We start from the raw sequence: 27,146 nt of genomic DNA, 5'->3' as shown, positions 1-27,146 counted from the left end.
CTACATCAGTTTGGAGAATGGAGGCTGCTGCTCCTTGGTCACTGACAGGTTCAGCAGATGCTCTTGTGAAAGCCTATTTGCCAGCCAGAACTGAGAGCTGTTGCTTTGGCTGCCTCTCAAACACAAGGCTACAAAATGCTTTCCAGAAAGGTTCAGATGGAAGAGATTATTCACAAATTGCCTTTGTCATCACTCAAGAGAAGAACTGTCTAGCTGGAAATATTTCAGAGATATTTATTGTATTCTGAAAATTTCATTTTATTTCTAACTTATTTACAGTTAAACATTCAGAATCATAAAATATGAAGTATAAAATATTTAACAAAATAGATGCAGTCCATGTTGTTCAGGTGCACCATAAATATATGATGAAACAGTAAACAGCATAGGAATTTTCTGATGGTCCTCTCTGTCATTTACCAGGAAAAAGGGTATGTAGACCTGCCTCATACATTCTGGTCTGACCATTATGGCATCAATCTTTAATTTCAGAGAGAACACCACTACCACTCTGGTTTCTGTGTCCTCAGTCCTCCAGAGTTACCTTCACTAAAGGTCTAAAAGGCCAACACTATAAGTTCAATACATCAAATCCCCTCTGAAGTTGGTATAGTCATATATTCAATACATTTTTTTTAAATACAGAATGTCCTAGAAAAGAAGAATCAGGTAATTCAGTCCATATGAACAAAAGAGTCATTTATTATATATATATTCTCTAGTAAGTTATAATAGTCTCTTGGATTTTAAATGTCTTTTTGCTATTTTCAATGCTTAAAAATTATAATTTTAAAACATTAAATATTGTGTTATATACATTATGATTTAATTAATCCTTCTAAACATGGAGCATTCTCCAAGTGAAAACTTGGATGAAACAGAAAACAATTTCATTGACATAACAGGCTTTAGAAGTTCACTTCATACAACCATAAATTTGACTATATGAAAAATAGCCAAACATCAATTTGCTCCTATATGGGACTTTTTTCTGTTTGTTTTTCTGATCTTGGGGAAAGGGTTTTTTGGCTGTTGTTTTTGTATAAACTGAAGGACAAATCTAGTCATTACTTTTGTCAATGTTCAGTATTTTAACTTTTTTTAATCTCATACCTATTTTATATAAAATAACAAAATATACAGAGAAAGCTGAGTTTGTTACATTAGTTCATACACATACAGTAAATAAAATTTTTTAATGTATGGCTTTGCAAAGGTAGATTATGAAGTGACGTTTGTATTTTATTTGTTTAAAAGCATTTTAAGAGAACGTGTTAGTGTGCTTACAATAGCGGCCATGGTATTCGGATGTCGAGCCAAGAGTTTAATGCTAGGATCACCAGAGGTCTTGCCTGACACTGCTTCTGCAGCCCTCAGAAGACAAATGTAGTTTATTACAACCTCGTCCACCTTAGCTATAATTTCCTGCTGCTGTGTTTCAGAGTTCATGACTTTAACTAAACGCATGCAGGCTTCTGTTAAGCAACAGAGTACTTGAAAGCTGGAAGTCATAGCTAAAAGCATTTCCTCAGGGCTTTTATCAGCCATGGCCATTTTCCTGCAGGCACTTCCCAACTGTCTTGATTCCAAAGATAACAGTTGTTTGTACTTAGAAAGTTTAAGGTCATATGTTTCTGGATGTAAATCTTCTCTCTTGCCCATACTTGCTCGGACCAGTGAGAGTAGCTCATTGGCATCCTTTTGTGCTGCAATAAATCCATCAGGCATTGCATATGTCTTCTCTTTCATCACATTTATTCGTGTGATTCGTGCATCGAAGGCTACATCGTTGAGATTCACATCAATTTGGCCACCTTGGGTGTCAGCACTGCTCTTCTCATGCTCTTTGACTGCATCACATGGGGGCTCAGCAACTTTCGGGGACTCCAAGACTTTCTGCACATTGTCACCGGATGACTGAACAACTGGTTCTGTGAGCTCACACAGGGTCTGTGGTTCAAAGAGGTGTGAGAGCTGATGGCTGTCTCGGTCATCTTCCTCCTCATTGTCATCATTTCCTCTGCTGAGGAAGCAATAGCTAAAGGGGCCCCGGCACCTCCAGGTGCTGCTGGTCAGCTTTAGCAAGGGCAGTGTTCGACACTGCTTGGAGTCCTTCTGACTGGTGCCTGTGCCTGAACACTTCTTACTGTCCTTCCTATCAGTGCTGACATACACACAACTCTGAGAGTAACTTTTTGACAGCTTTTTGCCCAGGGAAAATTCCACCCTTCTCTCCGATTTGGATTCATCCTTTTGGGTGGTGTCCAGGCATTTCAAGCTGGCCGCGGCTGCCTTCTTCTCAAACAGCATCTCAGTGCCTGCAGATTCTCCAATGCTGCTGCTGCTGCTGCTGCGTCTCAGCATTTTCTTGCTCTGCGGCATCCTGAGGCTTCCTCCTATCATGTCATATGGCCATAAACTAACTGTTGCCCCACAAGCCTGATTTTCTTTGGGAATGTCACAAGAGTCTTCATTTTGACTTGGCACCTTTGATTCTGATAGCATGGATGATAGCATGATGGAGTCAGCTAGAGGCTGTCTAGGAAAAGCTGTAGGCATGCCTCCTTGTCTTCCCTTTTCAGGCTCTGTGAAAGCTACACTAGGGGTAGTAGAAGAGCAGACAGAATAATTAAGCATCACTGATAATATTCATAGGCTGAACTTTTAAATATCTTTTAACAGTCAGTACAAATGGTTTCCTGGTATTTCCCAATCGTCCCCATTCCTCAAAATATTCCATCAAAAATTCATTACAAGTCTTTCGTATTTCACTAAAATGCCTTTTACAGCCAGTGAACAAATTGTAATTTATGAACAAGTAATTGTTCATTTCACTACAGCAGACTTACTCAAGAAAAGGAATTGCAAATTATATACAAAACATCCCAAATCTCCCCTAATATATGGATTGCAAGTTTTCTATTAACTAATTAGATGAATAATTTCAGATTAAAATGCCTTCTTTAACTACACCTGAAAGAGCGTGGAAAGATGTGCTCATGGTAATTTTGGTTTGGTTTTGTGGCAGTTTTTGGCAGAGAAAGATTATTTCTCATTCTAAATCTTAGTCTGTGCCACTTTTGGATTTTCATACATTCACACACTACTGCTACATGTGGGCTGCAATCCAAGAAGAGGGAAACATTTAAAATCCAACTGAAAGAATTTCAATGCTGCCTCTGAAAACTGCATTTTTTATAACTTTAAAGAAACGCCTACTGTCAGATTGTGAAGTAAATTCATGCTTAATAAGGTAGTGACATTTTCTTATTCTTAATATCTAGAGCTTTTTATTCATATTGGCATGTTTTTGACAACCTGCTAAAATAGCATATAAGATACCTAAGAAATGAATCAAAGGTTTTGCTACCCTACATTAATATAACTTCTGAAGTAATTATACAATCTAACAAATACCTGCTACTCAAGTGACTATGGATTTTGGAGACGCTTCCAAAGAGAGACCTCTCCATCAGTGTCCCTCCAAATATTATAACTGCAATGAGAGGTTTTTTTAAAAAGCTGATCTTTGTATGCAGCTCATCAGAATATCTCAACAAATAAAATGAACAAATAAACTAAAGGTGTAATCTTACTGTCTGCTACAGCTTGATGATGTAGTTCCAGATAAAGATAATAGAAATGTCTTACCTAGACCTCAACATGAACTTGTAGCTTTAAGAATAAACAGAAGAAACACTCTATTACTGCTGTACCTGTAGTTTCTTTTATCTTGGGGATCCGATGACATCCTTCCCTCAAAGTGCCAAAAAGTGGTTCAGCATTGATTGCTGAATGCACAACAGGCACCGTCATTCTGTGACACACGGCTTCAGGCTGCTGGTGCAGGTCCTTGAATGTCGTTCCATGGTTTGGAAGAATGGCAGCTCTTTCATCTGCTGGAACATAGGCAATGCCCTTCATTGATGGATCAGAGATGATGTGTTTACCATCAGAGGTACAAAGAGGGGATTCAACGGGGGTAGCACATGTGCTGCTGCCTGTGCTGCATCCTGCATCCACTGAAGAGCACTGAGAGCTCTGCAGCGAGAAATGGCCTTCACTTTGCAGAGACGACATGCGCTTAGCCAAGTGATACTCACAAAGTCTAGCCACACTCTGCTCAGCTTCTGGAAGCTTTGAAGGATGATCATCTGCAGATAAATCAGTATCTTCTGCATCGTTTAGGTCTTTGGCTGAAGACACGGGAGTCATATCAGACAGGAAGTTTTCACCATGGCTAAGCCCTGAGGTGTCATCCTGATCCACCTCAGGATCCACTTCATCCTTACAGTCAGTTTCTGTTTTACCAAGGACAGGAACTCTTGGAAAAGTCTTCCCATTAACTGTTTCTGGGCTTGGCTTATCTGCTGCCCCATCATCAGCAGCATACCATCTTTGGCGAAAGGCAGTTCTCTCCACATTAAAAGTGCTTAGGCGCTGGCTGTCTCTTGCTGAAAGAGTTCCAAATTTAGCTTTTAGATCTTCATCAGACTCTGCTTTTTTATTTCCCTGTTGCTTTTTCACAGTAGCATTGCCATCAGAGGATGCTTTTACTTCGCTATCTGTCATCTTATTTTTCCTTTTACTAGTGCAAGAATATACCAAGGATCCCATGTGCAATTTGCTAAAATAATCAGTGACAGATTTTGTTTCCATGGTCTCTGGCTCCATTTCCATGTTATCAGAATGAAGAATCTGCTTTGAAGGCACAACTTTTGACTGTAGCTCTGCAGCCTGACCACCAGCCAAAGGCTGTGAGGGCTTCATACCTGGCCCTCCAGCCTGATTCTTAGCAATGGTAAACTCAGTCTGCTCTTCCACAAGCGGTTGGTAGCCTTCACTTGTGGTCAAAAACATACGTGCAGTGTTTTCCGACTGTTTCTGTGCTGTGGCTAGTTCAGAGCTTTCAGTCATTTCAGAGGAATTTGTTTCATTGCCAGAATCTGAAGATGACTCAGGGCTATATGCTCGCAGGATAGCTACACCTGCAAGCCACAAAAAATAAGAGTCAATTAAATGACAGCAGCTGAGGCACCTGGATAAGTGACAAGCAAAAGGGGGTGTATTAGAGACAAAAATATTCTTTGTAAGAATACTCTGACTTTATTGCACAGTTCCCGAGACAGGTAGTTTAATAACAGTGGTGGCTCCATTAAATATGAAATAGGATGTATGCAAAATGATGGCAAAAAAAGAAAAGGAAAACTAAAAAAAACACAAACCAACCCTCATGAAATGGAGTATTTCCAAAGCTAAATGGATGAGATGAAATGATTCTCAATGAATAAATGTAACTATGGTGAAAGAACCTGAATTGTCATTCGTCTGCTGTTCCTCTGAAGCAGCCAAAGCTTCTAGTGCTTGAAGAGTAGAGACTACAGCATCATCTAGCCCCTTCTCACACTTCCCCTCTGTATTAGTAGGGACAGCATCGATAAGCGACACTGGAATGTCATCATTGCCTAGATTACTGTCTTGCTCCTTGTTGTCTCTAGGCTGTGTCGCTTGATTCTGAGAGTCTTCCTCATCAGAACTGTCCCTGAAACCAGGTGGAGGAGCAGCAATGGCCATGTTTAAGGTATGCAAAAGGAAATCATCTTCATTGTCATCACCTTCTGGAGGTGGAAGTGAAGTCAAATCAATAATGTCATCACTAGAACCAGAAAGGCTGAGAAGAGCAGGCCTATTGATTTCTCCTACCATAATATCTTCTTCACAGCTTACTTCATCTTCATCTTCAGCATCATCTGTGTTTTCTGCATAACAGATATCATGCAGCAAAGGCTCTTCTATCCCTTCTGCAGCTCCAAATATTTTACCATCGCTTATAGTTGCGTAAACAGAATTTGTAGCAAACTGAATGCTTTCTGCATCTGGTGACAACTCCAGGCCTTTAATATCATTGGCATTACTAAGATAAATGGCTCTTTGTTTTTCTAATACTTCTGGACTTTCATCCAAAAGCCTTTCATAGCCAAGAGTCTGGGGACTGATACCATCCAAGTTGGGATCTCCAAATATAAAGGAAACTTTTGCTCCTCTGGGAGATTCCTGTGCTTTCTTGCTAGATTCCAAACCTGAGAGTGACAACAGTGAAGGCTGGTTAAAATTTCTGCTTTCTTCTGTTTCAGCAGGGTCACTTTGCTTGGCCAGATGTTGATCAAATCCACCTGAATTATAAGTATTTTCTATGTACAGATGTCTGTGTTCTTTTTGACATAACAGACTTTCAGAAACATCTATAGTCTTCTGCTTTGGATCAGCAAAGGACATTTGAGCCTCCTGATCTCCTTCGGCCAGGAAAGTAGTAGTTTTTGGTAAACAATTCCACTCAGAAGCAAGGATATTATGCTTCCCTCTACTTTCAGGTCCTATAGCATGGCAAAATAAAATCAACATTGTAAAATCAAAGAACAAAGTCAAGTAATTTGTAAACAATAATTTGTTGATGCTAAGTACTAAACACAGTGAATAGGATAGCTCAGCCATCAAATACTTCAGAAACGTATTTTCAAATTCACCTCTGTTCTAAGTTAAATACCTGTTGACCTAATGACCTAAATTTTAACTGGTACTTCTGTACTCTAAAACAAATCTAAACCTCAGCTAGGTACAAATGCTATTCCAGGCATAGTAACACAAAAGCAACTGGTTTCTACAACACCATATGTATTCTGACAAAAGATATATGCATATAAAATAATAACACTCACAGGAAGCATGCATCTGTCTACTAGACTATGAAGGAAATTCGACACATGGTTTATTTTACCATGGAGATGCTATCATAGGCTGGGTATTGGAACACTATAAAGCTGCAGTGCTCGGTCTGAGTCGGCAATCAGATGTCATTTGACACAGCCTTCTATTTATCTGGAGGTGCTCTGGCTTAAGTGGACTTCTGCTTTACACACTGGACCATGGGTAACATACTGTGAGATAAATACCTGCTTCTCGGCTCCCTGCATTTTTCTTGTTGGCCATGTTAAATATTGAACGCCTTGAGTCAACCAGCAGTCTGTAGTATCCAGCTGTTAGGCAAGCAAGATTCATTGCATCTGATGACTCCATCAGAAGAGTAATGGGCTAAGAAGAATAGAATCAAGTTAAGGCTGTTCCTCCTCAATTTGTTTGTCTGTTGACAATACTACTACATCGGACGAAAAGTAATTACATCACAAACACCACATTGGAAAATACACATGAGAATTTATTTTCCTCACTACCAATACCAAACAATATAAAATGTTTAGTCAAGATTGGAGTTGCAGTAAGATAGAAGTCCAACATCTTAGTCCAGTCCATCTTAACAACTGATTGCTCTTTCTGAAAAAAGCTATTGTAACACTGTTGCTTCATCTTTTTCTTGCATAAATATCTTAGTGTGGCAAAACCACTATTTAATATTACTCTGAATCTGGCAGAGGTGAAGAACCTGGTACTCCAGGTGCTGGAGTCTTGCAGTTGTGTGGGAATCTGCTGCTTCCCAGAAAATGTGGTGCACTAAGTATATGCAAACAAGCATGACAGGGGAAGCAACAGACAGGGAAAGTTGAGGTATATAAAATATAGCAGTCAGGTTAAAGCTATCATTGCACTGCAAGACAGGGACAGGTTAAAAGATTTCAGTGTTTGTGGCCTGGTGTTACTGAAAAGACAAGTGGTGAAAAATTAAGCAGATAAGCAGAGACAAAGAAATTGGGGAAAGATCAATAGAAGTGTGATCAGCAAAGAAAACAAACATAAAACACCAAAAAAAATAGGACAGTCCTAACAAAAAGTGAGACTTCAGAGCTTTGAAAAACTGTGGCTGCCAGGATAGCAAGCATCAAACCCAAGTCATCCATGTGAAACTTACTTTAATTCATTTTTCTCTAATTCATTTTCTTTTAATTCAATTTTAATTTTCTTTCACTTTTCTTTATGTAAACATTTTCCTGCCTAAACATTTTTTTCATCTCTATAGCTTTTAATACTAAAAGCTGTTCTCCTCAAATGTAATTTATTAAAGTGGTTAGCCTCTACAACTCCTAGACAGGAAATAAAAATGAAGCCCTTACCATGATGCATAGAAAGAGATTAGACCACAGACAACCCATCTTATCACTCACAGTTTGTAGTGACTCATAGTACGTGGACATTTGTGACAATTTATCATAATTTAGCATGCAGAGCCCACTGTCACAAGACAGATGCAAGGATCTATGTCATTCATTCCAGGAGGAATGTCACATGCAACAAGAATGGTTCTCCAACCTACTCAACCCCTTACTAGTAAAAACACAACTGATTCTGATGGAAGCTGTGGCCAAAACATAACTGATCACAGCTTACTACCAAACCCACAATAGGTCCAATGAGTTTTTAAGTCTGTGCTATAGCATCTCAGGCCACAATGTTCTAGGTACCCTGAATGTTGTACAAACTGTTTTCCACAACTTGGAAAAATATATGAAGATTTTTTTTTAACCTATTTTTGCTACAGCCTGAGCTTCTGTTCAATACATGCTTCTTTCAAGGTATTCAACTATAGCTATTGTAGTTACTATAAATTATTAAACCTAGAGTGGATTAATTAATCTCTTCTTTTGAGCAACTACTAAAAACTGACATTTGAAATGCTACATTCATCTCAAATTTTCTGCAGTGATTGGCAGAAATTGATGAACACTGCAGAACTCTCAGATTGCTGAAAACAATTCTGTGAAGTACTGCTAATCTGCTGAAAAGTCCTGTGACAGCTAAACTTTTATTGCCTGCTTCTGCCAAGTGAAACGTGCTTGAGAACATATTAAAAGAAACAAAAATAAAACAAAAATCTGCACTGTTTGTTAAGAAAATAATATCATATATATTGATACATTCAGAAGCTGCATACATGAATCTGCTGTTTGAGGGTAAGTGAAAGGATGAAAACATCATTGAGAATACCTACCAGTGTGTGCCTGCATCTCCTTCACAGGACATGATCACAAACCCTAATTGTGCCCCACAGAGAGGCAACTTTTTGTCAAATTCCACCCAGAGCCTCATAGATTTTTATTTTTTAGTCAGTCTCTCTGGGTTTAAGATCACATGTGTTGAAGTGCAAGGAGATGGGGATATGCACAATTTGCAATAAGACAGTAACTGTATTATAACAACATAATACCATGGTAATACATAATACTATGGCTGCATATTACATATGGGCAGATGGGAAGGATTTAATTTCTATATTACTTTCCCCATCTGTAGAAAGGTGATAATAGCTTTCTTACAAGAGAGCTACAAGTTTAGCACAGTAATGCAGGCAAAGAAGCCTGATATCCTCAGATGTTACCCAGTAAGGTGAAAGAGATCCTGTGTTCACCAACCTGTAAATTTCTCTTAAATTGCTGTCAAAGAGCATCTAGATTACTTTACAACAATGTAATATTTCCATTACCTTAGATACAGAGAAACTGTTCCAGGTCAGTACATCTAAAGCATTCATAGCAAAAGCCTAGTAAAATATTTCTCATGTGTGTTCTTTGTATAGCCAAATAGAAACCACACTAAAAACAATCAGGATAGTATAACATACAAAACTCCACTCATTTTGCCCCTAGATGACACACAGATGCAGAGTGCTAAGTGATACTTAAAAGAAGTTAAATGATTATAGGTAGATGATACGCATCTGTGAATCCTGAAGTGTAATTATAAAGGTTAAAAAAAACCCCCATTCATTCTTACAGTTTTTTCAATTGACAATTGCTATGTGGTTACTTGCAGTAAACTTTGTGGGTATAACACTGGATTACAGCGGACACTGGTCCAGTGCAGCTGGCGACTCTTTACTGGTAATGACACTGTATATTACGCTAGAAGGAACCTCAAGAGAAGATCAGTTTTATCATCACCTCTTCTTACCATGGAAATCCATGAAGACAATAACAAAGCAAGTTCCTGGGGGTCAGCTGAGACAAAAATCAAAGTAGAATGTAGGTGCTGGAAAACACCAGCCTAGTCACTATAGGCCCAACCTCTAGTACAAATGTACCATGACCAAAAAAAGAGCTGAAAATGTACTGTCAGACCATAGTTTAATCTAATACTCAAAGAGAAAAGCATTATTAAAAGATGCTATATCAACACAAATCAATAACAAACTTACTTTTACATCTAAGACATGCAGCTCAACTCTAACAGTGCTTTCATCTTCTGTAAACATCTCAATTCTGTTCACGTGGCTGAAGTCTGCCAGGAGAGCCACAAGATTTGTTTTGGTGTTTATCACATGGCTGATTCCGTACCGTGGCCCTACTAACAGAGTCACTTCTGAATGTTTTTCTCCCTGCTTTAGCAGAAGAAGAAAGAAAACACAAGTAAAAAAACTGATAGCTACTGCATAGTGACAGAAATCATCACTCCCTTCTTTCAGTTACACAGTTACATTGCATGGCATTTCTACATTAAAGATTACTATGTTTTTACTAGATAGATATGATACACAAGAGCATACTTGATTCATAATTTTAAAAAAAGTAAAGGAATTTCTTGCTGTATGTTGATTGCACTCTAGATTTTAGGTGGATAGTTAGATGGACAGACGATGGATGGACTCTGCTTCTGTTAAAAGAAAAACTTGGTCATTAAGATTTTTCCAGATTAACAATTTTAGCATTCAATAGATAATTGGATGGTGCTATTTGCTAAGAAAGTGCTATCTATCTCCAAATTCCCAATACAATTTTTATTATGACAGATATGTTATTTTCAAGATTAAAAGAAACAAAAAGTGATTTCGTTCAATTAAAAATTCTTTTTAAGCATATTAATAGAACCTAAACTTCTAAAGAAAATGATATGAAAAAAAGGCATTAGCTTAAAAAAAAAAATCAAGAGAAGAAACTATTTTAAAGAGAAATGTTACCACTAGTGTTGCCTTGAAGACACGCCCTCCATATAATCGTAAATCACTGAGGAACTTTAGATAATGCACCTTGGCTTGCAGAGCAGAGAGCTGCGAAAGGAGAAACAGGGGTAAGAGGTAGTTGTGGAAATCATCACATTATAAAATTCCAAAAGAAAATGTATTTGTGTAATATAAAGAGAATGGTCTGCAATAACAGGTCTTTGGAGCCTGAAACTAAATCTTGAGATGCCTGAGCTTCAGATGAGGTGAAACAGTTTCATTCCTAAAATTAATATCTTGCTTGTTTAGTTAAAATGCACTGAGGACTTGGGAATGGGCAGATCAGAGCACTTCAAGAACATCCTAACTGTTTTAATGAAGGGAAAATGTTAAAGTACTCAGATTAAACATCTGTTCACTGAGGGATTTCAAGGCTAAGACAGCAGCTTTCCATTCATAAACTCCATCAGTTCTTAAACGTTTATGTACCTATACAGAGAAAGAGAACAGAGAATTTGCATTTGTCAGCTACATATTTTACATTTTGCTAGGTACTTGTGGTGTTGGGCATATTATTCCACCTGGTTATTGCATTTCCTACTTTCTAAAGTAACACTCTTCCACTATATTTAGTAGCTAATAAATCAGAAAGCTAAATACAGCACATGAATACATATGATCATGTTATATAATAGATGTTAGAAATTGTCTCCTCTTTTTTTCCTCTGAGCTTAAACTACTTACTTAAAAAAGAAAACTTGGAAATATTTTATGAGACAGAAGGGAAACACGAAACAGTTCATTTCAGCAGTCTGAATCCAAACCTTACACTTCCCTCGTGTAAATCCTTGCATCTGGATGTTTAGAAGATAATATAAAACATTCTCATATTATTTGCTAGTTTCATTCCAGTCACTGGATTTCAATTTCTAATTCAAAATCTTATTTAATCTTGAACAGCATTTTAAGGGCCCCTATCCTAAATTTTTCCTAGACAACAAGGAGGGTATGGATCCAAAGCAGAGCAAGTAGTGGTAATGCTTTGCCCTTTGCTGCACTAGGTGTTCACTTGGTGCAGAAATACACAAGGATTGCAAAAATCCAGGAGAATCCTGAGAAGGAAAAGCTTCCCTTCATGTGAAGGAAGAGAAGACCCCCAGAAAGAAATCAATTAGTTCCTCTGGTGGCACCTACAAGTGAGACAGGAGGTGCTGAAGAGCTTTCTTTCTCAGACCTATCTACTAAGAAAAACAGGTTGGCAAACACGCACTTCCAAAGCTCAAATCAAAAAGAATTAAGCAAACGCAACAAAGTCTGCTTGCTGCAGGAGGGGACTGTTGGAAGACCTCTTCTAACCAAGAACTGATACTGGTATGCCACTGTAAGGCATATCTCACACCAGTAAGGCCTGCAGCAGTGACGGCTTCCAAAATAAATCCAAATTTATACTACCAAGATAAATAATAAGCAATGGCATAATTTAGCTTTAGTTTCAGAAGTATAGGAGACATGCACTGCTTCAGCCCTTCTTCCTGAGGTCAGACACACAGAGCTATGTTCACACTCAGATGTGTTCTGAAACCTCCAAGCAGGATTTCTGCTGATGACAAATAAGCCTTAGCTCAGGCACCAGCTGTTTTGAGGTTTTTTGGTTCAGAAGCAAAGTGTCATGAAGCAAGATTCAGCTCATTTTATGTCTCAACTAGTCACTCTCAGGGTCTTTTTATAGTCCATGAAGAAACATAAGCATTTCTAGGACACAAGCAACCTGACCTATTTCTGGTCCCGAATGTGGGATGGGATGTATTGCTTCCCTGGAAGTGCCTATTTCTCTCCATTGACTATGCATGAGAAGATGACCTGCACTAAGAAACCACATTATGGCGTCTAAAAGCAGTCTCAGCTCCATCCATGTAATAAAGGCATTTCTCAGAGACATTGTCTTATCTGTGTTTTTTCCAGCTGAAGTGAAAGCTTAGTGCTAAGAAAAGTATTTTACAACAGCAATGAGGGGTAATTTACTGCAAGGACCATCCAGTTAGATCTTGGCCAGCGAAAAGTCTTTCTCTACAGTGTAACAGAAAACAATCTGAAAAACAGCATTGATGTCAGATGAGAGCATCAGAGAGAGAACAAAAACTTTCCTAGCAAATCTGCCATTCATAGAAAGTGCAAAGTTAATTTAAAATTTATATATATATGGTTATCATACATGAGGTATTAATGTTCTCTGTCATTCTCAAGATAAGAAGATAGTTTAGCTGAGACATAATTAATTATTTTTAATAGTTCTTGGCTATGTTGCACCAGCACCAAAAGTTAAATCTGAAAATAAAGTGGCTAGGTGTTTCTCCAAAAGATTAGCTTTAAATGTGTCCCATGCATACCATACTTTTGTTCTTTAAAACATGTTTTACATTAAGATGCAAATGTAATACCTTTTTGCCTGGAGGAACTAGGTTTTGATTTGCTTTGACAAGGTGGGAAAGTGCTTTCTTTATGTTCTTTTCTTTCATGCTTTGCAGCACAGCAGATGGAAGAAAAGTCTCTAATCCCCATTCTTTTCTGCAATAAAAGGCATATATTTAATTTCACATTCCTGTGATGATTATTTATCTAAAGACTGGTGACTACGATGCCAAGTGAATGATTACCTGAAAACAGAAGGAGAGTTGATCAAGTCCAGCATTTTGCAATAACATGTTATTTCTTAAATTTAAACATTTTATTTCTGATGAGAAAAGTATTTTAAATGATAAATAATCTCTCTTCTACCCCTTCCATCTCTTCATTCATGCCATTCAGCAAAGAATATTTAAGTTTGATATCAAAAGTCTATGTTAGACACCACTTAATTACAATGACAAGTATGATTACAGAATTAAAGTAGCAGATAATTTAACAAAGCAATGTCAGATTTAATTTTATTTTATTGGTTTCTTTTAGAACATGGAAACAGAGTCATTTTCTTGTCACCTTTATGTTTGGGGGGTTGGGGGGTGAGGGCTGGTTCCCCCTCAAATGCAACCAGTTTGCCTCCATTTACCAAATTCTTTTTCTTTTTGAAGCACCCCTTTTGATAGAAGACTTACTCTTCACTTGTCACTATTTTTCCAGATTCATTAATAGGATAGAATATAACATTGCCTTCAATATGATGGATAAACTCTTTAAGACTGAGTGTGTAACAGTTATTATTTCCATTCTGCAAGCAAACTAAGCAACAGCAACAAAAGTTTTAGGGCTTGGGGTTTTTATTTTGTTTTGGGTTTTTGGTTATTTTTTTCAATCCAAACTGACATGCACACATTTGCACTTTCCAATGTTTATTTTTCATTGTTGTTATATATATGTATATATGTATATGTACTACACAGTTTTATATATATATATATATATATATATATATGGTGTCTAACATAAGACAGGTGCCTACTGGAATACATCTGCATTTAACAAAATATTACAAACCCAATCTATGACCTACTGTCCTCTGAATTAACCAATAATCTGAATCTTACTATAATAATCTTCACTAAAACTGTAGGATTCAGACCATATAAATTTAGATCTTAAATGACTGAAAGCAAATGAGCTAATCATATTTACATTTATAGTCTATTTCACATGCCCAAACAGATGATCAAAAGGTAAACAGACCAAAAGGACAAAATGTACCACTCCTAACACACCTGAATTAATTTCCGTGACAAAGATTAAACCTAAACTGGTGCACGCATACAGACATACTAAAGAAACAACCTTAAGTAATCTGCAAGCTACTCCTAACATTTAACTTTTAAAGAACACACAGCATTCTCAACTTACTCTATGTACTTGAGGGAGATTTTCTGAGTTTGCTTGGTGGTCACAGTTGCAATATACATTTGTAATGCAGCCAGCCGCAAGGCAATGTCATATTTCAGTTCTGGTCCAAATCTTTCCTGGACCACATCGTTACAGCTCTGCCAAAGAACCAGTAGAGGGAGCATCACGTTAAAAAATCTTGCACTAAAAATAAATTACTATTATTTTCTTTTATTTCACCCTCCCTTTTAAAATTTTTTTATTTTTTCTAATTAACACTTCATGAAAAGTAACCCCTAATTCAGAAGCAGGACTCTGTTTTTGCTTTCAGAGGTGTCAGATATTCAGGATATGGACACTAATGAAGAAACCCAGTACTTCTGTCAAAGAGCAAAAGGCATGATTACTTTCACCTAAGCTCTCTTCCTGGAGAGAAGACTAATCCTCCATCACAAAGAGTGCTTGGAGGGTATCAGTATATCTGGATTCAGGATAGCAGGATTCCACCTGGTGAGATACTCAGGAGAACCACCTTGCTTGTACATCAGTTTTCCCATCCCCTTTACTGGAAGCACCTTTTCAGACATCATTTCTGTCTGATATTACAGTACCATAAATAAGTCTTAACATTTAATTCAGCTTCACTCTTCTCTAAAGCCAAATATATTTTGGAAAGATATCAAAGCATTAATACTTGGAGAGACTTATGAAGAAAGAAGACTTTGCAGATGATAGAGATTTGCACATTCCCCAAGTGCATTCATTGGCTTTATGCAGCGGTAATAAAAGCCAGAATTCACTGCAACCCTGCTTTTCTATGTGAAGATATAAATTTATATATAGAGTAAGTGTATTTTTTTTTTATTCTCCTTTACACTAGCCGTGCTTTCACTTACCTGTACATAGAGATATTCAAAAGCAACTGGATCTCTTCTTAAAAGATCAATGGGATCCTTTGGGACAAAGCTAATCCTGAAAAGACATCTCATCTTATGCGAGCTTGGCCTTTGGGTCACCTAGAACAGTGCAATAATAGTATTAGAGCTTGGCAACCCTGGTAGAGCAACAGAGTCTATAGCCTTGGGCAATGTCACCCTGCTCCAGAGCCCTGTGGTAGCAGGAAAAATAATTCTGCCCAAAAAAGAGCTTTGCCATGGGCTACTTATTAAGTTCTTCACCAAAGAACATCGTATATATAATCTTGTGGAAGGACTCTTAGACTCATACAGGCATGACTGCCTGATACAACTCATCCTCAAAGCAACAGAATTCACTCAAAACCAGGGTGAAATGAGATAAAACAGATCTTAACAAAAACCATCCAAGTGAAATACAAATTGAATTGAGCTTCAGCAGGACTCAAATACATAAAAGAGAAGAGTTAGGTGTTTGGGGAAAGGTCACATTTTATTTCTTAGGCTGTCTGAGAACACAAATGAGGCCCAACTTGGCAGCAATTACTCTCACTTTCTCTTGTTTGTTTTACTCCTTTAGGCAAATTGAGAGAAATTAGGTTTTTTTCCTGGATTGTTCTGGATTGAGAGACCTACTCCATAACTTCTGACTGAGATGCAATACATTAAGAAATTAAAACGTCTGCTTTGTGTGTTGATCAGCAAAACTTTTTTAAGCCTCTAACTCTGTAAGCTGGGTATATTCAAAGGAGACCACTGGCTAGCAAAGGAGTAATTGGATAACAATCCAAATCCAACACTGTAAGTCATGGTCAGCAGCAACATTATAATGGCAAATTAAAATATTGCTGATTTTACAGGAACTTCAAAGAAGACACCCTCAGAATTAATGTAGTCAGAATTAATGCTGTTTATGTAATTAATTCATTAGGCTAATGCAGTTAGAGAGTTAGGGTACTTTAAAATCAATGCATTTACTTGATAAAACTGTGCTTTTAAAAATCTCCAATAGAAGTCTGTCTTGCTCAAACAATTTTCAAAAGTTCTATTTATTGCACATTGTCTCACCTCTTTCCTAAGTATATAGACATACTCTGTACATATTAACAAAAGCTCCAGATGGGATTTTTGAAAGCTCACTAACTTGGTTTATTCTGATCTTTCTGATTTCAGTCAGAATTTTACCAATAACTTCAAGGAGATGGCTGGGCTAGGAGGACAGGTATTGAGTATTTCTGGATATTGTTCAATCACTGGGTAGCTTATACCCACAAGAAAAGAATGTTAACATGGCAAAAGCAAGTGCTTAAAGGTTAGAAAATGCTAGAAAGACTGCTATCTGGTAAGCCAAGCTCCTTCACACCATTACATAGACTCTAGCTATTATTACAGGAATTCTGTAATTTAAATTAAGTATTTTTCCACATCTCAGAATCCATTTCTCCTTTTTCCTTCTTTTTCCAATTTAAATGACATTTAAAAAAAATAGTAATGTTCTCCTGAAACACAGAAATATAATAGAAAATTTCAGGCTAAACAATTTGGCAAAATTATAAGCAGATAAAATCAGGGTACCCTGCTGGTAACTGTGAAGAAGCTTTAACTTTAGTCACACTTCCCTGATCTAAGGAAGAAAGTCACACCAACATTTTCTGTGTCACATTTCATCATCAATGAAGTGACATAATGTACCCCTGTGTAAACAAGCCAAACTTGACCTCATCAGAAATAGGACTATTCCCTGTCACACAGATACAGATCTGTATAATCAAATCGGAACAAAATATCAAAATAAGGCTTTTAAAGAAATTTGGGCAGACGGTGCTTCTCAGAATTGTTGCCATGAATTTGCCAGCTGTTGAGTGTGTTTAGTAGCTGGGCCTCATGTGATATGAAAAGGTTAGGTAAGTATTTTTCAGATTTCAGTCTGATTTTTTAATTCTTTATATTTTTGAAAGGCCCAATAAAGCAATGAAATATGTTTTTATATATTTATAACAGAAAATTCCTGTTTTTATAACAGAAAATTCCTGTAAGAACCTTATTCTTACAATCACATCTAAATATCCTAGCTATTTGAGAGTATCAAACTAAAAAGCTTGCAGCTAACTCATCTGAGTAATGAAAAAGATGGAAAATTTACCGATTAAGGCATCTCATTAAGATCTGTTTTCATATACCATTACACAAACCTGAGTTAGAGTCTCTTGTTCATGTAGCAAAAGGAGTTTCGTTCCAGATCCTTCAACTCTCTGCTCCAGCATTAGGGAAAAGTGTTCAATACACTTGATGGAAAGCTTTTCTTGGAGTGTTAAGATGACATCCTAATTAACAAAGGATTTATAAAAAGTGCTTAAATTAATGAAATGCTTGGGACCCAGTTCTTCACTGCCACACACCCTGCATGTACCCAGCACAGGGCAGAAGCCCAGGCTTTGTTCCTGTTTTGCACAAGTTTCCAGGACACCACAACTATTCCTCAAACATCCCCAAGATGGTTACAGATATTAATGTGTGAAATACATAAATGGGATTGCCAGGAATGGACAACATTCTGTTGTGATTTAACACATAAATCATATTGGTGTGGCCCTTAAATCATATCTGTCACCCTGGAAATAAAACCCATCAGCAAAGGAGAGATGGTCTTATCACTATTCTCTTCTCTTTGTTGGGGCCATGCCATCAAGCAGGCAAACCAAATTTATAAGTTCAACAAAAAATTAGATGAATGGCCTTTATTTGTTCTTATGGCAAAGGGTTTTTTTTAAAGTTCACTTCTTGAGTCTTAAATGCTGACAGAAAAGTCAATGATGACAATACCTGTGCAAAACAATAGCTCTAAACTGATGGACCGTATCAGGTTTTAGAGACTCCTGATTAGCTTTTTCACACTGAATTATGACTAAGGATTGTTAATTTGGTAATGACTGTATCTTAAATAACAGCTAAACAAACCTCTTCACAAAACTACCCAACTAATCCCTACCTTACTTTCATATAATGCTTTGTAAATGTATGCAGATTATTAATATCATTTGTCAAGGTATCTTTTACTTTAGTGAATACTGTAGAAAAAAGAAATACATAATAACCTATCATTTAGAAATAGTTTCACAGTATGTTGGTGACAAGATTAAAACATTTCCTTCTATCTGAAAGATTTTCAGACATACATAAGTATCCAGATGGATAGGAATTACTAAGGAGATCATGACGAATCATAATCCAAGTGTTTTAACATAATTTAGGAAGATTAATTGATCAATTACAGGGTGTTTATGGAAAATCAAGACCAAACTGGTAGAAGGATGAAAAAAATGTACGTGGGAAGATGGGGACAGCTGTCTACAATGTAGAGAATATAAGATAGCATTAATGAATTGCTAGCTATCACTCTAAATAATGAAGGCTAATGTTATACTATTCTGACCAATGGGGAATTTATTAGTTACATATTAAATCTACTTTTATTTATACTTCTAAACTATGCTAAAATACTATGGGCATAATAATAACATGAAGCAGCATAATATTAAATATAAGCTTTTAAGAGAGGGTAGTAATGGCACTGCTTTTCACCACTAGCTCTTCCGGGCCTTTGAACATATGAGGCACACAGACTCTGAATTACTGCACCAAAGTTTTTGTTTTTCCTCTCATCTGATAATTTCAGAGTCAGCCCAGGTGCCATGATCCAACAATATGGAAAGTGAGGACTGCAAGTTCGGTGCTGCTTGTATCCTCCTTTTTAAGTGGTGAAATACTGGACTGCTAGAGGTGAAAAATCCTGTATTTACCTTAACTCACCTGGGTCATGTCACCCCCGTTAAGCAAAGAAGTGACAATCCACACCCACCCATCCACACTGAGAATTATACACGCACATGCAAGAACGTGTCATTTATAGCTGTGAAGGCCTCAGAATATATAGTTGCCTGAATTAGATGCAAAGGAAATTATTCCCTACCAATAGTCAAAATTACTAAGTTCAAAGCAGGCTTAAAACATCAATCCAGCTAGGTGACTGAGTCCACATGGGTATCTGTACCAACGACTTCAGATTTGACATTTGGTCTGATAGTACCTGACACATCCATGACAGAACTACTGAAAACTAATGTAATGTGATGGCCAAAGACTGGTCTTCAGCAGCAAAACATCCTGGAATAGGTTGGTTGTTTATATGCTCATAATAAAAAATACTAGAAAGTGGACTTGTGCACATTAGAAGGGTACGGAGACCTCACTAGCTACATGAGTAATGTATTTCTTCACCAGCCAAATTTTCAAATTAACTCAAGGAATTCAGTATCCCATGGATGGAATACTTGCATCCATACCTGCATTCAACTTATGCCAAAGGCATATATGCTACATTTATTAACAAATGTTGCATGCCATTTTTAAGTGTGACTCTAGCAGCTGTTTTGCCATCAGACTGGAGTAAATTTCTTGTCTACCTTAGTAAATAACTCTCTTTGCTGCTCTAACTGATTGAGCATGCTGCTGTATCGCAGTGAGCACAAAGGCAGCCTTTCTTCAAACATGCCTGCTTTCACAATCCCTTAAAACGAGCTAAAGCTGGCATTCCCAACCTTCATCGATCATCCCACCCATGCCCCTCTCATGTCTTGGTGTAGATTTGATAACCAAACTTTAGATTTGGTAACCAGTCTGTGTTGAAACAAGCTTCCCCAAACAGCAATGCTAGCCCTGCTGCTTATCATGCTAGTCCAAGGCTCTCACAGACACTGATGATGCCTCTGATTTAGGAACCCACATGGAACAGTGTCACAGACATTCCCTGGCACACTCAGTTTTGTGCCAGGGCTTTACCTTTTCATTTCTGCATATGAAATGTGCTATGGAAAGTATAAAGGGCACTGCACTGAGGCAAGTAATTTATCACCTACATAATCCTACAATATTCCATTCTAAATTCACTGAATGATAAGCTGGATGATATTCAATCAGTAACCAACATCTTAATCTTCTTAGCTCCTGACTTTTGCTGACAAATCATGCTAGTGTTTGGCAGCATATCAAAATGATACAAGCACACAATTTTGATTGTGCTCCAAGCACATTAAAGTCATTGCTTCTTCTTCACTGTCAATAAAATACATTTTTAGGAGCAGAAAAATGGACCAAATCCTCATTATTTGTGAACTAAGAGTCCAACTCAAACTGAACACACCAGTAATTTTGTTTTCAAAGCATTCCAAGTAAATGATAATTATCAAAGGTCTCACACCAAGGAATAGCTAGCTTACCTTTATTGAAGTGCTGCAGTCAAAGCGGAAAGATTTGGTTTGTCCATTTTCAAGATACACCTTTAGAACATTTGGCATGAAAAGAAGCGAGTTGTCCTTAACTGTTTCCTGTTAAGCAAATTAGTCAGATTACAACATGCAACAAGAGAAATATAAACATTGTTCTATTAAGAAGTACATCATTCTGATAGAAAAGCAAAAACGGAGAAGGAAGGTGTTGGCCCAAAGTGAAAGCAGAAATATCTGTGCCCTGCAAGGGTCTAGCCAGGCTCATTACAGCTGTCCTCTATAGGTTTCTGTCCTCGAAAAATAAAACCGTTCATATACATTTTTTGTCTGGCTTGGAGTACACTCTTTCCCTAAATACTATCTGTCTGACAATAAATATTGCCTCTGAAGTTGAAACATTTTCACTAAAATAGCAAAATGGATTACTGTTTCTCTGAATATAGTGAGCTATTTCAGTGCTATCAATCTAAAAAATTGAAACTACAGTTTTTTAGCAAGGATTACAATCAAGGTAATTAACATGTTCTTTACAGGGGGATATTAAATGCTGCTATTTCTTTAATCATTTAAGAGAAACAACATATAACATTGCTACCTAATTTGATGATTCATAAGCAGTATAGAAAAATAAAGAGGGAGAAGGAAAGGAAACAAATCTTTGGAGATTTTGTTTGTTTCTTTTTATTTTAAAAAGCAGAAATTGCTTTAGAAAAAAATGCAGTATCAATTTAGGTTTGGAATAGAATTGGCTAAAGACATTAGTGTGGAATGATGCTTTGGAAAATTATGAAAATGAGCTGGGAGCTCAGTGCCTCTCAAAGGGAGGCTGACGTTGCCTGAGGTCTGGAAACAATAAGTTCAAGGAGATAAAACAAATTTTGAAGTGGTCTGTGAGGTTAATCAGTTTTTAAATTAAAATCTTAATCAGTTTTTCTGACATGGTACCTCTCTTGAGCTTATGGGTTTTATGAAAACAAAGTTGATCCAAAGAAACCAACAGACAAACACTATCAAGTCTGTAAAGACAAACATGTTATCACCACAAAATTCATTCATTAGCATCTTAATTTTATTTTAAGTGACAATTTTTTCATAAAATTATGGGCCTGATGGACTTGAAAAAAGATCTTTGGAAAACTGCAGAAACAGAAAAACCCCTCTCTTTGCAAGCCTGTCACTGCTTTTCTTGCCATGTAATTACCTCCCTTTCCAGGTTTGAGCTGTACCTTTAGATGAAATGCACAATCCTTTCTGAGGTTAAATAACTGAATACTCACCGACACCTGCCCATTGATAATTACTTCCTCAGAGAAACGCACTTTGACAGGATTGGACTTCAATCTTGCCTTTTTTGCAGCACTAATAAAAGCTGATTTAGGAGACTGGAAGAAAAGATGATGACAAGATATATCACATAACTTAAAATTAAAACCTTTATTTTCTTTTTTCAGATATTCCCCCTGTTTCTTATATACTGGGAACTCCATGCACACAGCAACATTTTGCATACAGAAGAATGGAAATATAGTCAAACCATTATGCATCCTAAGGTAATCTCTATGTACATACATATAAGGAAACACCAGTACATACTGAACATACTGGAAATTATCCCACTGTTAGACTGGATTGATGAGAAGGGCTTTCAGTGCACACACAAATTCCCGTAGTGTTCCCACAATGACTACTGTCCCCAGCCTTGTCTGCATGAAGGGACACTGACCAGAGACCTACCAGTGACACTTTCTTTACAGATTGAATGGAAAATCTTTGCATAATCTGTGATCTACTGGACAGACATACAAGCAACTTTTGCAATAAAAGTGTCTGTGAGGTCTCCAAATGCAGTGGCATCTCATTGCATTTGTCCACTTCCGAACACGGGTGAAAACCACCAAGAGGCACCTGCAGGCCATCAGGCTTCCCCTGAAGGCATCCCCTAAACACACTTGTGCAGGGCACACCATCAATACTGACATGTTGTAGGGCTTCATGGATTAGAAGTGTAGAAGCATTCCAAACTTTCTTCTAGGACCTACTTGAATTTTACCTACTACATGATGCTATGGGTTCACCTGTTTTCAGCCCCAGGAAAAAAAAAATCTCCTCACTTGAGAAATTTGGCTAATAGCTACTTTTTAGTAAGAACTTAAATGTTCACAGTCAATGGGATTTCCATTTGCAGCAGCAGAAGTGAGGTTGGTTTATTCTCAGGTCAGTTACAAACACAGTGCTTCTGGCATTGCCTTACTTCATGACTGTGATAATGGGCAATGGAAGACTTTCTCACTTTCGCTGAAAGTCACTGAGCTGTTTTGGGCCAGGTTTTGATCCATTTATTTCATGAAAATATGAATTTAGACTTTCAGAATCTTACTCTAAGTCCTGAGAAGTGACCTTACTAGTTTTGAATAAAGACTTATGTCATGTTGGTTTTCCTGTGAGAAATAAGTGGAGGCACAAGTGGTAGTGATCAATGTGGCATGAGAGCTGTCCTTGTAAATTTGGGAAGTCTTGTTACTATTACTCAAATTCTGACTGAACTAACAATCTGCAGGAGTAATGGAGTAGTCCAAGGCAGAAACAACGTGTTCCTCTGTGTCTGTCTCTGATCTCTGCTGAAACTGCTTAAAAATTTATTTTCTTATGATGCAGAAGCCTTGTTTCTAGTAACTAGCAGGAAGAAGTCTAGTTTACTTCTGCATGCCTCAAATCTATCATCACATTGAAAACATGGTAACTATTACCATAGGTTCAGTATCAACCAGGGAACAAAGAATGAACACTGCCACATTCTCCCAGGAAATATCAGAGACATCCAGTAATTCCTGAGACACAAAATAGAATCAAGAAATAAAAATAAATGCTTCTTTGCTTTCACAGTTCATTCTTTCTTACCTCTCTAGCACATATGACTACACAATAATCAACAACTGTAAATAACAGAAAATTCAACCGCATGAACAAACCAAGCCCAGCATCCAGAGTCAGCGCTGAAAAAAATGGAAGGTCCCCAGAAGTTTTGAAACAACCACCAAAAAAAAAGGAATAGTGCAAAAAAAAAGAAAAAAAACCAAGGCACCTTAGGGTGGGGGACCTTGTTGACTTCTTCAGCAAGAGGGGACAACATGGAAATGCTGAAGCAGTTTAAATACTGCTTGGAGATTAACTCCTAGAAAGACCCAGTATAAAACAGTACCATGATTAATATAACAACTCTAGAAATGCCTTCTCTAATTTCCTTCTTCTCCATGTAGTCCCCCTCTGCAATGTGTAAGGGGAATAGTCTATTTGGCACCCAAGTAATAGACTGCAAACTGTTGATTCCACTGCTACAGGGCAGCACAGCAGCAGGATTAGGCTACTGGCTTTCCCTTGCAAGAACATGGGGAAAACAGTGGCTTTCTCTTACTATTCTTGCTGAAAAAAAAAATCTCTGTGCTGTTGCTTCCTCTTATTATGAGATGAGTCACTAGTCTGGCCTCTCTTAACAGGCAGACTGCCAAATTTTTTCTGGATTCTGGCAAGGTTATTCCCATACAGCACATCTGGAAAACCACTATGTGTCCCTATTGCTCTCTACAACTTCTTTCTTTTTCTCTCTATAGCCTCAAAAGTCACTTGCAGGAGGCATAAACACTTATATTTTTGCAAAAATGCAATTGGACAACTAAAGGTTTGAACATACATGGGCTCCCAAGAACCCCTCTGGGATGTGGGGTTTAATGTACCCATTGCACAGCCAGGGGAGCACACCATGGTCTACCATAAAACGTGGTGCTTCCTTTCATTTCCACTTTTGCTGTGGCGACATGGGAAGGACTCTGGCCCTTTGCCAGACACTCTGGGTGAGCCTGGAGCAGACTGTTTTCCAAAAAGCTCCAAACTATAAACTAGGGGTGTAAGAAAATGAAACAGCTGTGCCAGGCATTTGGGAGAACACTTTCTGCTGGTTAAAGGTTTGAGTAATAGCACAGCTTTTGCATTTAATTGCACAATGTCATTGTTTCTACCTCTGCATCAACTTGACACTTGACATTTTCTCATTGGGAATAGAACTGTTTCCAAAGGATGTGCAAATACCTGCAAAACCAGTTGGGTTTGATTACTGGAACTTGCCCATCTAACAAAGCCTCAGCAAGATGATGTGCAGCTCTATTGTATTTTAATGTCTTTAGGTTTGTAGAAGAATGCTATCACTTAATGATTCTCATAGTGCCAGATAATAATACATTTATTTCTGATGCTCTGTGTTTTAGCCAAATGGATGCCATTATTCTCAGTTAATGACCTTAAGCAAGAGGTGTTTACACTAATGCAGGGCATCTATCACTGCAAGTAAAGTATTTGCACTGTCACAGATAAAAACAGCTTAATTAGAGTGACTTTTGCAAAATGAGGGCACACATTTTAACAAGGAGTCAAAATAACTCAAACACCCCCAAACTTTACTCTGTGTGACCTAAGCCCTGTTTCCTATTAAAAGTTCAAATTTATCAGGATTTTAAATAATTTTTACTTGTTTACATATAATTCAAAGGAAAATATCAGCTGATCATTTCAACACTACCTAGAGAAACTGCTAACAAGAAAAATGAAGCATTGCGCAGAGATATACTTGGAGGAAATAATAGCAAAGATCTAGACCATACTTTGAACCCTGCTTATAGTGGCTGCAATCAAAGGGCTTCCCATCAGCAAGGTCAAAACACAAAAGACTGCAGACCAGACTTTCAGGAAAAGGTTACTTTCTCATTTTCTAGACTTCTCAAAATTAGATCCTATATTTGTCAGCAGCATTAAAGCGGGTCATTTATTGATAGATTTTAGAAGCAATAGCCTATATTATGAGGGAAACTTTTTTGATGAAAGTATAAATGCCTAGTGCTTCAGGCACTTTTGCAGGTAAACTATAATTTGGGGGAGATTGTGAAGGAAGTGGGTTTTATTTGCTGAAAAAGCCCCTTTGAGTGCTCTTGCCAGTAGAGGTGCTGCAACAGCAAAACTTTTACTCATGCTCAAGAAAAAAAAAGGATTTAGTAGCTAGAAGAGCACAGTGTAATAATGAGATATCATAAAGAAATAGAATGACAGCAGTATAGGACAATGACAAGGTGAAAAGAAAACTTGCTCTGTGACAGTAAGCGTCAAAATTAGAAATAGTACAGAAATACTATAGTTTTTAAATAGACACAGAGTGTATATATGCAATACATTTTAAGCTTGTTATTTAAAAACAGTAATTCGTTTAATATAAAATGTTAAGTTTCCTAGAAAATAAGGAAAAAATTGCATAAGTGCAAAAAATGTGTTGACTTTTTGGTTCACCGCTAACAGCAATTACAAGCACCAGTATTTAACAAGCAAATAAAAGGTGAGTAAGAGGAAGAATTACATTTATTAAGTGGAACAGGACATAATGCCCAAAGGCAAACTAAATATGGTAATTCATAGCTCTGAACAAGGCTGAAAAGACTACACTGGCTCACAAGAGCATTGTAGAAGAGCAAGTAGGGACATGGAAGAAATAATGTGGAGAAGTTTTACCACACAGTAATTTGTGATAACCACATGACACTGACAGAGGATCATCAGGATTATTTCTTTGTTAAACTCTTGGCACAAATTTAATTGCTGGAACAGTAGTCACAGCTGGGCTCTCTCTTAAAAAGTTAGCAATTTATCATAGACATTGTATTTAATTATTTGCATTATTTATATTTTACCAGTTTTAGATGGTAGTCACAGTCTGATCATTAGTCCCACAAACTCTCAGTAAGATTTTTGCCTCGACCATTATCATCAATAAATGTAATTTATTGCAGTTTTTCTGCAACTGTTGTGTCTCAGAAGTATAACCATGTTAAAACAAGAAGCATCTCTTTCAAAACAGAAGATCCTATCTTTTTCCCACTGCAAAACTTAATGCACAGCAAAATTGCCATAGATCTCAGTCAGGCCTGGACTTCATCCAAGGAGCTTAAGAGATTAATCATGAAAGCAACCTATCAAATGATCTCTGCACATAAAATCTGAAAGGGTATCAAACAGGCAAGCTATTTGATTTAAGTAATGCTTAAAACTTAATAAGGCAACAATCAGAGTGACAGTTCATTTACAGAATAAAACAGTCAGAAATTATAATCAAATGCCATATTTCCAGAAATCAAAACTCTGAACTGCTTTAACTGCTTGAGCTGCTCAGTGACCTCCTTAGGAGCACTGGTGATAAGAACCTAACAGAGATTTGTAGATTGA

At 37.3% G+C, this 27,146-nt stretch overlaps 1 protein-coding gene across 1 annotated transcript in view; it reads right to left on the bottom strand.

The window, feature by feature from the left end:
* Window positions 1–1,019: 1,019 nt before the first annotated feature.
* Window positions 1,020–27,146, bottom strand: part of FRMPD4 (FERM and PDZ domain containing 4) — a 290,296-nt gene continuing 264,169 nt past the window's right edge. The window contains exons 6-17 of the mRNA XM_041472374.1: window positions 22,166–22,270; window positions 20,880–20,987; window positions 17,796–17,927; window positions 15,586–15,705; window positions 14,711–14,847; window positions 13,321–13,447; window positions 10,901–10,990; window positions 10,142–10,324; window positions 6,951–7,089; window positions 5,313–6,374; window positions 3,717–4,988; window positions 1,020–2,594 (exon numbers count right to left, since the gene is read on the bottom strand). Of these exons, the coding sequence (XP_041328308.1) occupies window positions 1,243–2,594; window positions 3,717–4,988; window positions 5,313–6,374; window positions 6,951–7,089; window positions 10,142–10,324; window positions 10,901–10,990; window positions 13,321–13,447; window positions 14,711–14,847; window positions 15,586–15,705; window positions 17,796–17,927; window positions 20,880–20,987; window positions 22,166–22,270 (4,827 nt within the window). The 3' untranslated portion in view covers window positions 1,020–1,242. The remainder of the gene's footprint in view (window positions 2,595–3,716; window positions 4,989–5,312; window positions 6,375–6,950; window positions 7,090–10,141; window positions 10,325–10,900; window positions 10,991–13,320; window positions 13,448–14,710; window positions 14,848–15,585; window positions 15,706–17,795; window positions 17,928–20,879; window positions 20,988–22,165; window positions 22,271–27,146) is intronic.

The sequence above is a fragment of the Pyrgilauda ruficollis genome, unplaced genomic scaffold (genome assembly GCF_017590135.1).
Source record: "Pyrgilauda ruficollis isolate IOZ18807 unplaced genomic scaffold, ASM1759013v1 scaffold29, whole genome shotgun sequence".
In the NCBI taxonomy this organism is placed as follows: domain Eukaryota; kingdom Metazoa; phylum Chordata; class Aves; order Passeriformes; family Passeridae; genus Pyrgilauda; species Pyrgilauda ruficollis.
This window is presented reverse-complemented; position numbering and strand designations above follow the sequence as displayed.